Genomic DNA, 17,623 nt, shown 5'->3' on the forward strand with positions numbered 1-17,623 from the left:
CTCCCTGGTTAGATTACTAATTTGCACACAGTGAGGTACTGCTTACAGTGCGCTTTACATGTCTCTTAGTAATTCTTAATGAAAGTCCTTTATATCATCTTTGTACTCCACTGCACTTCTTTCTGCAATTTACTTTTCATTCCCTTTCACTAGCCTGTTTCTCCATAGCTGTCCAACTTCAATTTTTTTATGTTTTTTGAATTTCTACTTAATAAATATTAGCATTGACATTTACTGTTGACTGATATGACCAGTGTTCCATATTATCAATATTTAGAAAAACAGGTTATCTAGTTAAAATTACTAGTTTAACCAAATCTGCAAGCGTAATAAAGCTTTTTGAGTTTGCTCTAAAAAAACCGAGAATAATAAATAATAAAAAAGATAAAGATACAAATTCACTTATTTGAAAATTTGACTTTCTAAAATGATAGCAATAAACAGTAGTCAAGAACTTTAGACCTGCTGTATGTTTACAAAAATTTAGGCAGTCAATCAGCAAATGCTGGACTGTCATGAGAGTTCCATAACCAGAGCACATAAATTGATCTGAATGCGAGATAACATCAAATGACTGCGAAAGACTTTTGTGGCCAATCTACAGTCATCAGAATGATCTCATACTGCCTTACTTCAAGGGATATAAATACCAAAGGGATATTATAGTACGTTTAACATTTCCTAATCTATTAGTGTTAGGAGGGGGCTCCAAATTTCTGGCTAATCTTGTGAGATTAGTGGCTTCATCAATCCTGTCGAATACTATAGTTTAAAATAAAGTTGAATAAAAGTATGCATACAAACTGTCTTGGCAGCTGAATTTGCATGATCATTACCATCAAGAAATTTAAGATGGTAATAGTATGCAAGGTTGACAATCACATAAGGTTTCTTCAAGTACTGGTTGTTATTAAGTTTCAAAATGTTCTCTTGTAAGACTAGATTTTAACAATATCAATTATTACATATGCATTAGTATTGAGAAGACATTGAATAATTTTGTCATTTTTCTAGACATACCCTTATAATAAGTAAGGCATGTATATACTTCTGGAGCTTTATTGCAATTTGTCCCCTATTTTTTTCCATATACAGTAATATTCAGTATTATGGTGGAAAGTGTGGTGAACTGAAATTTGAGAGCCTAATCCTCTGGACATATCTACAATGGTTGACAGTACTCTTCTACATACCAGTTTGTTTGTGTACATTATAACTGGGCTTAAAAAACACCATGGATGAATTTATCCAGAACCAAAACTTCCATATTTTCTTCTCTAAGAAAATCAGAAACTACGATGTAATAAAATTGTCAATGAATACTAGGAAATGTAATGACACTTTGTAAATCCTATGAGGAGTGATATTAAAATCTAGTTCCCAAACATTTCTGATCATTACCAATCTATACAAGACTTTAATAATGATCCTCAATAAGAAACAGGCAAGATCTATGGAGACTAGTAAGTAGTGGCCATGAATATCAAGGCAAGATCTATGAAGACTAGTAAGTAGTGGCCATGAATATCAAGGCAAGATCTATGGAAGCTGGCACAGTAGTTGCTAATGGCTATCCAGTTCCCCTTTAGGTAGAACCATTGCATTTAGAGGCAAAATAAAGCAACACAACTAAGAAGTGGGAATAGTTTTTGCCTGGTGAATGCATCCACAACTGCACCTTGGCTATCTAAAGATGGTCAATCAGCTTTTGAATAAAATATTGGAATATCGGTAGCATTTCACAAGAAACATGAGCTGTACCCCAGCAAGAGAGGCTTACAAGTTTGAGTTTTACATAGAAGCACTAGCATTTTGTAGTTTGGTTACAGAATAAATAGCAACCAGGGAATTAAATAATTCTCTAATTACGATAATACAGTAAGACTCCACTCTCAGCCGTTAATCAGATCTAGGGGACAGACCATAAGTCAGAATTTGATGTGGGTCAGAAATGCTTCTTATAAAGTGAGTTATATATTCCCTATGACGACGACAGACAACAGTGTTTCCAACCAGCTATCATTTTATAAAAACAAAATAATTAAAAAAGTAGTATAAAGTAATATTACCACATTAAACAATGGTCACTACCTTAAACTTGGCATATTTTTAGTTTGCTGGACACAAAAGGTGAAGTTGGAAGTTACAAACTAGTTGTTGGAGGAGGAAGATGATGATGATGTGATTGTTAGTGACAAAGCCGCTTCTATAAGAGGCTTCTTTGCTGTAACACTTATCATCAATGGAAGTGATGACTCTAGCCTTTTATTATTAGACTGACAAGGGACTTGAATTATGTTATTCTTCCTTTCATAAAAATTTGTCTCATATGGAAGGAGCAAATCATCAACAGCATTCAACATTTTAGGAAAATATTTGGCAATAGGATCCCAGTACTCAAAAGATTGCCATACGCTTTGATAAATATTGAAAAGCACACTGTGTAAAGGTCCTTTTTTCTAGATTAGGAAAACTAAGACAATTTTCTGTTGCTTTTCTAACTCCCACAAGTCTGCATTAGTTAGTGGTTGCTTCTGGGCCTCAAATACATACTTCCAACTCCATCTAAAGTTCATCACTAGGGGATACCAAGTTGTTCTACATGTCCTTTACTAGCCCATCAAAACTTTGAAAATCATAAACAAATTGAGGGTAGTTTCTCTCATATACCATTAATTGTTATTTGGGTCACTTCAGTTCAAGAAGCACTGATGCCTAATACTGCCTGAGAAATATTTTAGCCCTTCAAAATGTCCAGAATGTTCATGACATCATCTGCCGACAAGGCATTAACTGCCTTACTTAAGGTACACCATAGATAGTGCCGCTTGAAGAGAGCAACTTGGTTCATGGATTGAATGAGGAAATGACAGCCACTTTGGTCCAAGATTCAGATAGATGGGATGTCCAAGTGTATTATCAAGAATCAACAGAATCTTAAAGGAATTTTTTTTGCCGCCCAATATTCCTTAATTGCTGGTGCAAAGAACCTCTAGTATAATCTCCATAGTGCTGTGTAAGGCACAATGTAGACAGTGCCTACCGATAGGAGATAAACAAGAGAGGAATCTATAAGAAGTCTATACAGTACATAGAAATACATTTTAACATCAGCTTTCCCTTTGCTATATAGGAGAACAGAATGAATTCTCTTCTTCGCCTGTGTTCTATGTCCTTTGCCTGAACTTGTATATGATCAAAGCCTCCATTTGATTCCTTTCAATATTATTTCCTTGGCATCATTTAGCAATAGTTTAGCCTTCTCTTACACTTCCATCTCTGCTTCAAATATTCTATTTCTTATTGCAATCACAATCCTCCCTCATAGTGTTATGCATCTTCATGATAAAATTGAAACCCTTCTTCTAGGACATATCCTTTTACCAAAATGTGATCTGCCACTTTTAAACAAACAGATCAATTGGTGAACACCATATCTTTAAAATTCTATACTGGTTAAGTATGAAATAGACAACTACAATGCTTAATACATCCGTCCTTAAGGTCTTTAACCAGCAACAGCAGTAGGCCTAAATCATTATCTACACCAATATTTTGATCAACTTCAAAGTCAAAACACGAATCAGGACGATTAAAGAGTGAATTTAATATGAGTTAGGGGCTACCATACACACAGTATTTAGTTTACAGTAATATACATTACAAGGGTTTAGGTTACCAAGTCCTATAGGAAATTTTTAACCAGAAATACAGTAATACGTAATTGTAACATGCACACAAATACCGTTAAAATAACACAATTTGGCTGTAATCCTCATATGAATGGTGGAAAATGAGGTCAAAGAAATTAAAAAATCGTCTAAAATTACAGCAATCTAAATTTCAAGTGTGAAAATTTCTCAACTTTAAAGATAAAACATCAATAGCATTATATCAGAAGGTATTTTCTTTTTAAAGCAAATACAGTAAACACTTTTACCATCGGTAAAGATACTGTACTTCTGCCATTAAAAGAAATTGTCAAAAACATTTATATGGTCCATAATAACAAGACTTACCTGCTGATCAGGGCCGAGGAAAAAAAGAGAAAGCTTATATTTCAGCCATCCATATTATTGCTCTGTTTATGAAAAACAAAGGTTAGCCATGCATCAGATTAAGACATGCACAAGGACGCACATCCAAACAATAAAACACTACTGTTGTGATTGGAGATTGTATTTGGTATCTAAGACATATAAAAATAATACTTAAAGCATCAGTACCCCACGGAAACCCCCAAAAATGAAATGATTTATATTAATACTCTTAAAGTAAAATGCACTTTTCAAAATAAAAAGTGAACTTTTTAAATGCTTATACTTGGAGAAAGGGTATAAGCGAACACAGATAAAGCCACAAAAAGACTTTGAAACTATGCTTAAGACACCATAAATATATATATACAGAATAAAAACAATGAGATTATCTTAAAACGTCTATGGTTACAATTACCTTTTTTTTTTCCTGGTTCATATCTCGAATACAACATTAATATTAGATTCATTTTTTTTTTTTTAAGTATTCAAAAGCATGCTCCACACATAGTACAGAGATTTATTTAATTTATCAAAAAATTAAAAAAATAATAAAGAAGTAAATAAGGATCCAGGGGAATAGGGAGCATGTAACTGGCCAAAACATCACTACAATGATTCGACCGTGATGAATCAGCACGATCGTTGATATAAGAGGACATGCAGTAGTGTATGGGGGGGGGGTTTGTTTTACGTAAGTACTTGTAAATGGTTAGCTGCAGCTAAAGAAACTTATCATATCGTGCTTATCACAAAGTGACAATTACGAAGGTTCTCTTGAAAAGGTGGTGCTTTATTTTCTTTTCGTTAAGTCAAAATTATTGTCAAAATTCCTGACATTTCACTGGCCAAAAACAGGTGGGCACAGCAAATCTGCAATAATCAGTGTCCGAAAAGGAGTATTATATTTTTATTGCAATGATCATTGTCCAAAACAGAGCGTTTCTATCATCATAGTAAAAGTAGGGGCTCATAATAGTTGGAACTGTACAGAAGCTGCTGTAAACACTAGCAGCAGTGCAAATAAAACCAAAAAAAAAAAAAAAAAGTAAAAAAAAGGTACAACCTATAATGTGACCATGCTTGCCACCCTTGGAAAAATAGTGGCCAGCTCTGGTAGGCAGGAAGAAGAATGGGCGGAAGAAATGGGCGGTGACGTGGTAACAATTAAGTGGACGAAATTTTGTTTTGTCTAGCAAGCACAGCCGCCATCTGCGGTCCGCCCGATATCAGCAACATTCTCGGAGTCTCTCAGCACAACTTCAGTCACTACGGACACAATTAAGGAAAATAGGCACAGGCAAAACAAAACAAGATGTTCAAGTGGAGTTTTAGTAGCAAGAGTTAAAAGCAGGGGTATATGAATGTATATAATTGCAATCTATTTCCAATTTTTTTTTTTCTTGTTAGGAAAAGAAGGGTTTATACACTTTCTTCGGAGATGTATTGATTTTAAGGTTAAGGTTTTCAAGTACCTTAGATTATCTAATTCCTATTACTTTAAACTAATAAATAAAAAAAAAAAAAAAAAACAATCCTCACAAGCGAGCATAATTCATAATGCTTTTCTGTAAACTCCACTTGCATCGCAACCACAAAACACGAGAAATGCAAACAATAATCGTAATGAAATTCACAAGTGAAAGAGCAGACAGAATGCCATTCTCATGCCATAGAGTGCGTCATGCCTAAATGTGATGAAGCAAGTGAAATTTGAGGGATGCATCAAAGTGATATTGCAAAAGAGCATGCAAGATGCACTAAATTTAGTGTTCAAAGCCATTCCTTTTCATACTGTACTGCACAATTAGGCATGGCACATTTCTATTCAACCTGAATTACTTTTGAAATATGAACACCAGCAACACTTACTGCACAATGATTACTATTTTACCTTTATAATACAAAACAAAAATTGTATCAGGACAACACTGTGAAGACTTTCAAGATACCAAAATCAAATTTTACATTGATTATCTAAGACCACAATCACTTTACATAATCATCAAAACTATGTGACAATTAATTTTTACAATAGTGTACCATACTTGCTACCACAAATGTAGAGACATCTTACCTTTAACATCAGTGTGGGGGGCTAGCATAAAAATAGTTTAATACTCACCTTAGTGCTACATCTTGCAAAGCCTACATCACTCACCAAGTCCACGCCTTTCTGAGGAGACTCCAGAAGGCCTTGGGTCAAAGTCTTACTTCTAAGAGTTATTGCAGAACAAGAAGTATCCTCAGTACTTGGGTTTAATATTCTAAAACACAACAAACTTTACCCTGAGCACTCTGGTTCTTAATTCTATACAGGATAAAAGAGAGCCACAAAGTTAGGATATATACTTGCAAGCTTCAAAGAAATAAGGAAATAAGAAACATAACTCCGAGCTACACGAAAGGGTAATGGTATACAACGCCCTAAACCGTCGAGGCTCAAAACTCATGCCATTATGTTATACCGACTTGAAGAGTGGATGGGAGTAGGGAGATAGAATCATATTTGTGAGAAATCCATTCCCAAATATCAACCCACCAATCAAGGCCTTGTGGGGCCATCTCAAGATTACCCTAAAAACCATACACACAAACAGAAAGGGAGATACTATAAGCATGCATTCATCTAAGACAGGAGGTACCTTCTTTCAATAGATTCCTACTATGTACTGAAATCAACCACTGAAGGAAGACTAAATCTGAGAATGAGAACATGAATAACACTAAATCAAAACACAAATGATATAAAGAAAATGACATTCTGGCAGCTTAACACAAAGAAAAAATTCTCATGACATAAGTGGAGCTCAGTAAAAACAAATTTTTCTAGCTTCTTTGCTAAGATGTATCAAAATGACTACCAGTATTCAGATAAGCTCACACAAAATAATTAAAATACCAATGCATATACACCTCCTTTTCCATGAAAAAGATTATTCAATTCCACTGCTTTTCTCCCCTTTAAAAGTGTAAAACCAAGTGATAAATATACAAACCATAACACAAAAATATTCCACAGTAGATTACATTTAACTGGTACTGCTTCCTCTGATTACAGGCTTACAGAGATACATATTGTATTTAGTATATAAATGCATACAAATTTTACCACACCAGCAAATTGGATTTAGTTGCTCGTACGCTACATAAAGATGGTATATTTAGAATATTCTACAGCAAATTGTATATACACAACAGAATATGTAGTGTAAGCCATGAATAACCACGAAGCACCAAATTAATGTAAGTTCTACCACTTACTTCGAGTAATTTAATACAATTTTATTAAAATCCCCAGTCCTCAATTCAGGGTTACCCTGAGTGGAGTAAAATATCTTAACACTAAACCTGAATTGGAGAATGGAGGCATAAAAGATGTTAACATATATGGTTTTGGGCTGAAATCTTTACCCAGCTCAATTCAGTTGCAATTTCACTTTTATTTTGGCTCAAAATATTTAGGATTTCAAATTCAGAAATTCTGTGTACTTTAGTTTAAAATTGAATATCAGGTTTCAAAGTTAACGGATTACAAATAAATCAAACAAAATTCTGAATGCTGACTAAATATTCGGAAACAAGTCGGTGGATTTACGGTACCAAGCCATTCTAAGGGTTTGTTTTTCCATAACATTTAAGTGTTTTCAGTCCAAATTACATTGATGATGCCTTGCATGTAACAGCTTCGAGTACAAAGCTCCTTGTGGGAGGTACTGCTTGTAGTATGCAGTGCACAAAGCTCTGCCTAGTGATTAATTGCATTTTCATATTCGACTGTTCTTAGTTTTATTTCTTTTTTTATTTCCTAAGCAGTCAACTTCTATTAACTCTGTCTTACACCTACCTGATCTTTCCCAAATTACAGGCTTTTGGCCATACTCGTGAATGAGGAAATTAGTTAATTGGTTAACCTATTGTACTTGAATGAGCATGAACACATGAAGTGTTCATGCTTATTCTAAGCAAAATTACCTGATTTCTTATCGCCTCTACCTTAAATAATAACTAAGTTCCCAGAATAAATTCAAAATTCAGAAAATAGCTAGCTTTAAAAAGGATACTGTCCACCTTCTTGTTTTCAGTAGATTCCATTCCAGGCAATGCAGCTGCAACACGTCGGAACAACTGAAAGAGAGAAAATGTTAAGGAGTACCCAAGACTAGAGGATCAATTAAAAAATTAAGTAATCTTACCACATTTAAATTACATAAGAGATCATGAATTGTTTGGTATGTTAAACCTTTTACCCCCAATGGACGTACTGGTACATTTCACAACACTCATCCCTTTACCTCCATGGACGTATCGGTACGTCCTTGCAAAAAACTGTTTTTTACATTTTTTTGCATATTTCTGATAACTTTATGAGAAACTTCAGGCATTTTACAAAATAATGAGACCAACCTGACCTCTCTATGATGAAAATTAAGGCTGTTAGAGCAATTTAAAAAAAATATATTGCAAAATGTGCTTGAAAAAAAAAACGCCTGGGGATTAAGGGTTAGAAAGTTCCAAATAGCATTGGGGGTAAAAGGGTTAAGATATATGCAGCACTGTACTCAAGTCATATGTACTATCTCATGAATTTGTATAATTTCAACTGGCAATAAAGTCATAGTTGTTGATGTGAATTACAGTACATCATAACACATAAGCTAATTAATTTTTTAAATTGTTTTATACCATATATTAATAGACAGTACTCCTTATCTTTAACACTTTGACTACAGTAACATTATATCCTTATAGTATAATTCTTTTTCCTTTGGACTAATCCCTACAAGGTAAATTATACGAATTTCCACCATAATAAATCCACCTGTTCAATTTATTACTTAAGGGGCCTGGCCGGAATGCCAATATATGGGGGTATAAGAAAAACACAAAATCCTGAAAAAACTCACTTAACTTTGTATGGCAATGGAGAATGAGTATATGAAATATTTTGTCAAAATTCCTCTTACTTTCATAGTTATAGGGTAATTAGTAATACTAACTCAAACCAAAAACATTATTCCCTACAAGAAAATGCAGTATTTCTTCTGTTATCGTAAATTTTGATAATTATTACATTTTGATGTAAAAGAAATTGTGAACAATGGCATCTGTACAGCTTCCACGAGTCACAAATTGATGTATTACATGGTAAATTACACTCTTCGCCCTTCACTCCTACCACAAACCTCATAGATAGTACATGTGAGAGTTTGACCTCTGACATTCACTCATTTTTACGTTTGTTTTTCTCGTTTTTGGCAAGAATTTTATCATTTCAAAAAAAAAAAAAAAGAATTTCAACATCTTGCTAACATAAGGAAGAAGAAAATTCACTCTATCACGAGTTTAGAAGTGGGTAATATTTGCACGCAGAGAGAGAGAGAGAGAGAGAGAGAGAGAGAGAGAGAGAGAGAGAGAGAGAGAGAGAGAGAGAGAGAGAGAGCCTTGCCTGACGAGCCAAAAGAAGCAAGATATTGAGCAAAAGGATCTTCATTTTTTTATTAAATTATGGTAAATAACTGTTTTCGTTTATTAATATCCAAAAGGGAACATAAAATTCATAATAATCAGGATTTATTAATAGGCTTTGTAAAACTACAAAGAAAAACTCTGAATGCCTGTATCTCAAAACTATAATTATTGACTTTCAAATTCTATCTTCTCCCTTAATTTTAAAGATATAGCATTGAAATTTGGTATATAACGTAGACACATTAAAAAACAATAAAATTTTGCCCTTTTTTACAATTTTATTTATATTTTTTTCCCTATTCTTATGGTTTATTTTTCTACCATAATGAAAAAAATTCATATTTAGCAAAAAAATGACTTTTAGGAAAAATAAAAACTCATTTTATTGGAGGTCTACATCAGGTCTATATAGGGTAGTAATCCTAGGTCTTGATATTAATTATCAAGGGAGGAGATAGAATTTAAAAAACACTAATTTTCACGATAATTCGCCCAGGCGGCGCAAAACCGAAGGTCAGAGGCAAAAATCCTATGCAGTTTGGAGATGTCCTAAGTCACCTCATTAAGTGGTATGAATGGAGATGTCCTAAGTCACCTTATTAAGTGATATAAATGGCATAGTCCTGTCCTTATAAAACTGCATTAGCTGGCCAGCCCCTTAAGTTATCAATTACAGTATTAGTAATTCAAAAGATATCAACAAGCATGGCTTATGGATAAACAATTGTAAATATTCCACAAAATTTTCAACTTTTGTCAGCTGATCTGTATTTCCTACTACAGTATTCAGTACTGGAAACACTCAGGCTCTTCATAACGTAACATCACGATAAACTGACAAATCACCAGCCACTTACTTGCTTTACATTATATCCAGCTTTCGCACTTGTTTCAATAAACATAACATTGAGCTCCTTTGCTTTTCGTTCTCCCTCTTCCGTGGATACCTGAGGACAAGATGGATATCTATGGTTAGAATAACCAAATCTCAGAGGAAAGACTTGAAAATATCATAAGTTGTTATTGACAATCAGTCAAACCCCCATTATTTTCACACACTTGTCCCGTTATCCAGACCCTTCTCATAATCACAAACATACAAGACTCCAGTTTCAGATAAAGTTCACTGGTTCACTTACAGCCAAACATTACTGTATTATCAAGAGTACTGCAGTGACTGTGAAAGTAATTCAACAAAGCTTAACCAAGAGAAATGTAACTATGTTAGACATGAAATAGTTAGAGAGAGAGAGAGAGAGAGAGAGAGAGAGAGAGAGAGAGAGAGAGAGAGAGAGAGAGAGAGAGAGAGAGAGAGAAAATAACTAATCAAATTATTCATTGGGATCCTCTCTAAACCTAGGATACAGGCAAATAATTTTACTGAGAGAGAGAGAGAGAGAGAGAGAGAGAGAGAGAGAGAGAGAGAGAGAGAGAGAGAGAGAGAGAGAGAGAGAGAGAGAGAGAGAGAGAGAGAGAGAGAGAGAGAATAACTAATCAAAGTATTCATTGGGATCCTTTCTCTAAACCTAGTATACACGCAAATACTTTCTCTGAGAGAGAGAGAGAGAGAGAGAGAGAGAGAGAGAGAGAGAGAGAGAAATTGATTTTGTACTCGTATCCAATGTTCTAATCTGAAAATTTGTAAAGAATGTACAGTTCAAAAGAAAGGATTCTGCTGAACTGACTAATCCAGTCTATGGTAACAGAAAAATGACTAAGAGAAAATCTTGTCTAAGAGACTTGAATGTAATGTATGTCTACATAACACAAACTGTAATAGGAAGAAATCCTATTCAATATAAATACACTAAGATTAGAACGAAATTACCTTGAATCAATGTAACTACCCGATACTAACATGAACATAACTTCAAAGATTATAAAATCACAATAGTGTTGTTCCTTTTATCTAATAGAGAACAAGAGGGGGGTTAAGTCAAGCGTTGAGGGCAGGGAATGATTGGGATGTATTCCAAGAGTACTATATACTGTAATCCAAGAGTACTGTATACTGTAATCCAAAAGCGATAGTACTGTACTATATAGTAGACAAATTTCTATATCCTTTAAAGGTAACTGTACCTAATACTGAGCCCATTACAGAAATTGCTTTGGTCAAAGCCAAACTATTCATGCAGTTCAGGAACAACAAACATCTCACAAAATACCAATGAATTCAGGAGACTCCTTTCACAGTTCACAGGAAAAATAGAAGACTATCTTATAGTAAAGGTAACTCGTATTCATAAAGGAAAAAACACTTCACATAAATATAAATGGAGGCAAATCACACAGTTAATCCTCTAGTGATCCTGGGTCTGTCAGGTTCATGACTTGCAAACTATGTTACTTTGAGCAATTACGTCAAGTGTCTACCTACTTATCTTTAAGTTTCGTAACATAAAAAAGGAATTATGATACAAAGAAACTGGAAATTGCAATAGAAAGCCAAATAAATTTAAAGAGAAAAACTGAAGTCAAACAGAAACTCTCAAACTGGACCCCAATCTCACCTGTCTTTTGTCTGAAAGATCAGTTTTATTCCCTACAAGCATAATAATAACATCGCTACCACGCTCCGTTCGGACGTCATCTATCCATTTTGAAGTTTGGTGGAAGGAGTTAGCATCTGAAAATAAAACAAGACATTAGAACTGGCGTAAAGGAAATTATTTGTTACATGAAAAAAAAATTTATTCAGTATAGTATATAAAAAAAAGGCTAGGTAGAATTTGCCTTCAAAATATCTCAATCACAAAACTCTCGTTAGTAGTTTGAAAAGAATTACCACAAATCAGTTGTGTTCAAATTTCTATTAACAAATCAATTATCTATGCTAAATTCATTCATATAACCTGCAGCTGTCATAAATGCATATTCAATTAAAGAACAAACATAGAGCTCACCCTTGGCTAAACAAATATCTAGACTTTACCAAATTTCAGCTGCTAAATTATTTTGTACTTAACAGCACAGTACTGTACTGCACTATGCAGTGTAAATAAAACCATTTTGATAAAACACAGCATTCCCTTAATTTTTTCCTATAAAATATATAAAAAAGCTGGGATATATAAATATAGAACCTGCTTTTATGGATGGAAATTTTCTAATTTGGTTATTGTCACTAATTTTTAAAAAAAATTTTCCATTACAAACATATGACAAATTCGGAGACAATTTGTATTTTCCCATAACTAATACAAAAATGTAGTTATTTACGTGAATACACTTTTGGCGGAGCTGGAAGGCAGCCATTAGATTCAAAATGCGAGGTGGCAACCCTGTCTAACTACTTAAGTGGGCAGGCAGGAGGTGACTGCGGGGGTAAACAGCCGCCCATATATACTCTCACAGCTGTGAGCTACGTCACTTTTTGACTGCAGGCAGGACTTACTGGGAGGCAGGTGATGGCAGGCCAATTTATATAAATAACTACAGGTTTGTATTAGTTAGGAAGAAATACAAATTATCTCCGAATTTGTCATTTGTTCCTGTGTTAACTTAATTCAGGAGCCAAATAAATATCGATGATAACGAATCAACTATTTATTCCTGAATGGATTTATTTATAATACGAAGTGTTACCTTCACGGCTGACAAATAACGACTCCCCTTATAAGAAAAGGCGGGAGGCAAAAACCATTACAGTAGACAGATGTAAACAACATAACAGTGGTAATTATCATATGTAAACAACTGGTCGTTGGACCATACAACTGTTGAACGACAATCATAACAAAATGTAGATAGAACTCTAGTATACTTCAACTTCCTTTTTATTTCTTTTTTTTTTTATTGGATTAGAAAATATTTACCTTTAGAGTTCCATCATAAATAATGAAAATAAATGTACATTACAACTTAAGACTTATCTCTATCAAATGTTACAATACAAAGTTTATACTATTCCTTTTACAAAAACATATTTAGTTACATTGCAAATCTGACAGTTTTTTGTCTTAATCTTCCACTTCGTCTCGGTTCCCTTATTTCTCCCTCGGTATTTTCAAACTTCATCTGTGGATCTTCATCAACATCTCCTCGGTATTCTCGAAGTAATCTACGGTTTCTCCATAGCAACTTTCCATTTGATAACTGGACATGATAGCTTCTATTCCGTAAACCAGCTTTGACTATTTTTCCCCTCTTATCCCATTTCTTGGATACTGGGTCTTGGATTCGAACTTCTACCCCAGGCAAGAATTCTTTCAGCTTTTTGGCGGATGTGTTGTACCACGTTGCAGTCTTCATTTCTCTTTCTTTTCTTTTCCTTTCTGCTTCTTCAATTTCTTCCGCACTTTCTTGCTAAAAAGCACTGTGATGAATGGGAACAGTAGATCTGAGATAATGTCCAAACACTATTTGGTTCGGCGATCGTCCATCTGCTCTTGGAGTGTTTCTTAGTTCTAACATTGCTTCTTGAAATGTTTCGTCCACCGTTGTTTTATTTATCTTTTTTAGTAAGGTCTTGACTTTCTTAACAAAGGCTTCGGCATGCCCATTACTGCTTGGGAAATGGGGTGAGCTTGGGCCCCACTCGATGCCCTTCCTCTCCAGAAACTTCTGAAATTCTGCGGCTCGGAATTGCGGTCCACCATCTGTTCGGATCCGTTGTGGGTTTCCCATTATTGCCATCATTTTTATCATTGCCCCCACAATAGATCCTGCTGATGGATCATCTTTCCATTCATGGACCATCGGATATCCACTCAGGCGATCAGCATAAATCAAGAAATGTCTGCCATTACAGTAAAATAGGTCTGCAGATACACATTCGAACGGTCGAGATGGTAATGGGTCTGATTGTAGTGGTTCCTTTCCCAAGCTGGGTAGATGGCATTGGCATGTCTCACATTTCTCTACTAGCTGATTTATGTCATTTGTGATACCAGGCCAGTATACACACATACGGGCACGCTGCTTCGTTCTTGTAATTCCTTGATGAGCAGTATGCAGTAGATTAAGAACTTCTCGTCTCTGTTCTTTTGGAATTACAATGCGCTGCCCATATATCACAAGGTCTTCGTCAATAGCTAATTGGTGCCGTATGGCTTTATACTGTTTCACACATGCAGGTACATCGTCATTTCCTACATTGTCATTCCTGACAGCAGTTACTAATTCCATGTATTCTGGGTCTCCTCTTGCGGCTTCACGTAACTTTTCAATGATAAGGTCAGTGCATCCTTTCCCATCCATTGAAATCTCACTTCCTATTGATGCGATCCGAATAGCCATCAATGTACGTCCCTGGAGATAGTCTTCACCTTCATCTGGATCCTCCACGGAGGCTCGGCTAAGGCAATCTGCGATAGCATGCTCCTTACCTTTTCTCCATTCGACAGTGAATTGATATTGACTTTGGAGTTCTGCCTTCAAATTCTGCAATTTAACATTTTCAACCTGGGTCAAAGAGTATTTGTTGAATATTGACAAGAGAGGACGATGGTCAGTAATCACCGTAAACTGTGGTAGTCCAGACAAATATAACCTACTTTTCTTCAATGCATATCTGATAGATAGAGCCTCTAGTTCTATCATGGAGTACCTGGTTTCAACATCTGTCAGGAACCTGCTTCCACAACTGATGAGTTTCCATCCATCTTCATGTCGTTGAAGCACGATGAAGCCAAATCCATTTAGTCTGCTTGCATCAGTTTCCACACGAGTTTCCCGAAGTGGATCAAATTGTGCAAGAACTGGTGTTTTTACGAGAAGTTGCTTCACTTCATTAAAGGCTTCAGTATGTGCTGGCAACCATTGAAACTGATTCCTGGTTTTCAAAAGTTCCCTCAGCGGCGTGCTCGCTGCACTAATGTGCAGGCTAAAGGATCCTAACTGATTTACCAATCCCATAAAACTTCGTAGTTCGGTGATATTTGTCGGCGTTGCAAAATCTGCAATAGCATTCACTTTCTTTGGATCTGCTTCTGTCCCGTTTTTGGACAAAACATACCCAGCAAACTGCACTTGTGGTTGAGCAAATTTGAATTTTTTCTCATTCAATGAAATGCCATGTTCGATGCACCTGTTTAGGAATGCCCGTACATCTTGTATGTGTTCCTTATACGTCCTACTTGCAATCAGCACGTCGTCCACCACTTTATGGGTTCTTTCCAAACCATCAATTGCCAAGTCTCCTCTGAAATTGTAACTGTCACCAGTGCTGATGAATCCCATAGGCGCTCTCTTGTACCGAAATCTTCCCCATGGTGTTAGGAAAGTAGTAAGATCTCTTGAATCTTCATGCAACTCTAATTGCCAGTAACCCTTGACAGCATCACATACTGTGAAGTATTTAGCACCATGAATCACTTCATTTATAGCATCATGTGGCGTTTTGGCATTGTGTACCGTCCTATTTACTTGCGAATTGAGCTTTGTGAGATCGACCGTCATTCTGATCCCACCATCTGGTTTCGGGATTACAACGATTGGATGGCACCATTCCGTTGGTCTATCTCCAACTCGTTCTATGACATCCTGATTAATCATGTTCTCCAGCTCCTTCTTCACTGCATCCCGCAATGGGTAGCTCACTGGTCGGGAGGCATAAATTGCAAAAGGTTTTGCATTTTCCTTAAGTTCTATTCTCATCGGTGCAGTTTTCATAGTTTTTAACCGTCCTTCAATGCTGAACACTTCTGAGTAGTCTTCTATGATCTGGTTCCTCGTGTTTATGCTGAATTCCTCCACTGGGAATTCCTCCACTGGGCTATTTTTTTCAGTACACCGAAGATCTGTGATAATACGAACTGTTTTTTTCATAGGAAATGGGAAATTTTCATGCAAGATGTGCAACTTCTTGCAGGCATCAAGAGATATATACATCTCCTCACTTTTGACGTCACTACAAAAAATAACATTTTCCACACATTTGTTACCATTACCATGTAACACTAAATCAGTCTCTCCAATAACATTTAGTCTTTTGCCGTTAACACTTTCTAAGTACTCTTCACAGAATTGGAGGTCCTGTTCACCAAGCATCAAATCCTCCATCATTCCCACACCAGCAACAGTCCTCTCTGCTCCTGTATCGGCGATGACCCACTTTCTGATGACATGACTCTTCAGTGGGTGATGGATGTCAACTGACAACATCGGACGTTTCTCAGTACGCCTAGAAATGTCGGCGACATGCTTGCGTTTATCGGCTTTAGGAGACGATTTTGTAGCGTTTTCCTTCCTTGGACTTTCACAGGCCTTACTATAATGGTTAAAGCGACCACAATTAAAACACTCCTTTCCCATTGCTGGACATTTTTTTCCTTGTTGGTGGGCTGAAAAACCACATCTGCGACACTTTGCGGATTCATCTATAGAGGATTTGTTGGCATGACTTTTTGTTCGCTGTTGACTTTTGCTTCTTTTCCGGGTCTGCAATCTATTCATATCAACACTATAACCTCTACTCAATCTCTGATCTTCTTTCCCTGCCAACTCACGGTTGCGGCATAAAGTGATCGTCTCACGAAGGTTAAGTGCAGGTTTCTTTCCCAACAGTTCCTGTCTTACACTCTCATCGCGAACTCCGGACAATATAAGAGTGGCAATCCATTCATCAGCACTCATGTCTGACAGGTTGACATCCTCTGCTTGCTCCCGAAGATCCACCAGAAAATCGTCAAATGACTCTCCGGATTCTTGCTTCCTCCGAACAAGCTTGTAACGGTCTACTGCGATGTTCCGTTGTGATTTAAGGTGTCCCCTAATCCTCTCTATGATTTCACTCAAACTTAATTGTGTATCCATTGGGATTTCCATTGCATGGCGAATTCTTTGAAGGAACTCTGGTGTGCAAAACGTCCAAAAAGTCGCGATCTGGTCCTCTCGAGTTTTCTCCCCTAGCTTCGCCACCTGTGTGTAATTTTTCCATGTAGCCTCCCATCTCTTGAAAATCTTCAAAGTAGTACCATCATCTAGTAACTCTGGGGTCTAACAGAAATTTTTGTTGTCTCACTTCGGCGACTTATCTCAGCTCCTGTGGTTGTGTTATCATTGAGGTCAGCCCGAGGTGTGACTCGTTCAAGGATAGCAGCTAATTCTCGTTCGCGGCGCTCCTGTTCACGTGTAAAGCGTTCTTCCTGTGATTGCATCTGCTGTTGTAG

At 36.1% G+C, this 17,623-nt stretch overlaps 1 protein-coding gene across 2 annotated transcripts in view; it reads right to left on the reverse strand.

Annotated features, from left to right (window-relative positions):
* Window positions 1–17,623, reverse strand: part of Rab6 (RAS oncogene family member Rab6) — a 90,350-nt gene that overhangs the window by 13,569 nt on the left and 59,158 nt on the right. Inside the window, exons 5-8 of one of the 2 annotated variants that reach the window (XM_068359987.1) lie at window positions 12,023–12,138; window positions 10,367–10,456; window positions 8,102–8,165; window positions 4,164–5,306 (exon numbers count right to left, since the gene is read on the reverse strand). In XM_068359987.1, the coding sequence (XP_068216088.1) occupies window positions 5,230–5,306; window positions 8,102–8,165; window positions 10,367–10,456; window positions 12,023–12,138 (347 nt within the window). In that variant the 3' untranslated portion in view covers window positions 4,164–5,229. Of the gene's footprint in view, window positions 1–4,163; window positions 5,307–8,101; window positions 8,166–10,366; window positions 10,457–12,022; window positions 12,139–17,623 lie in introns of those variants that run through there. The other variant, XM_068359988.1, reaches the window with a different exon arrangement.

Source organism: Palaemon carinicauda, chromosome 36 (genome assembly GCF_036898095.1).
Source record: "Palaemon carinicauda isolate YSFRI2023 chromosome 36, ASM3689809v2, whole genome shotgun sequence".
In the NCBI taxonomy this organism is placed as follows: domain Eukaryota; kingdom Metazoa; phylum Arthropoda; class Malacostraca; order Decapoda; family Palaemonidae; genus Palaemon; species Palaemon carinicauda.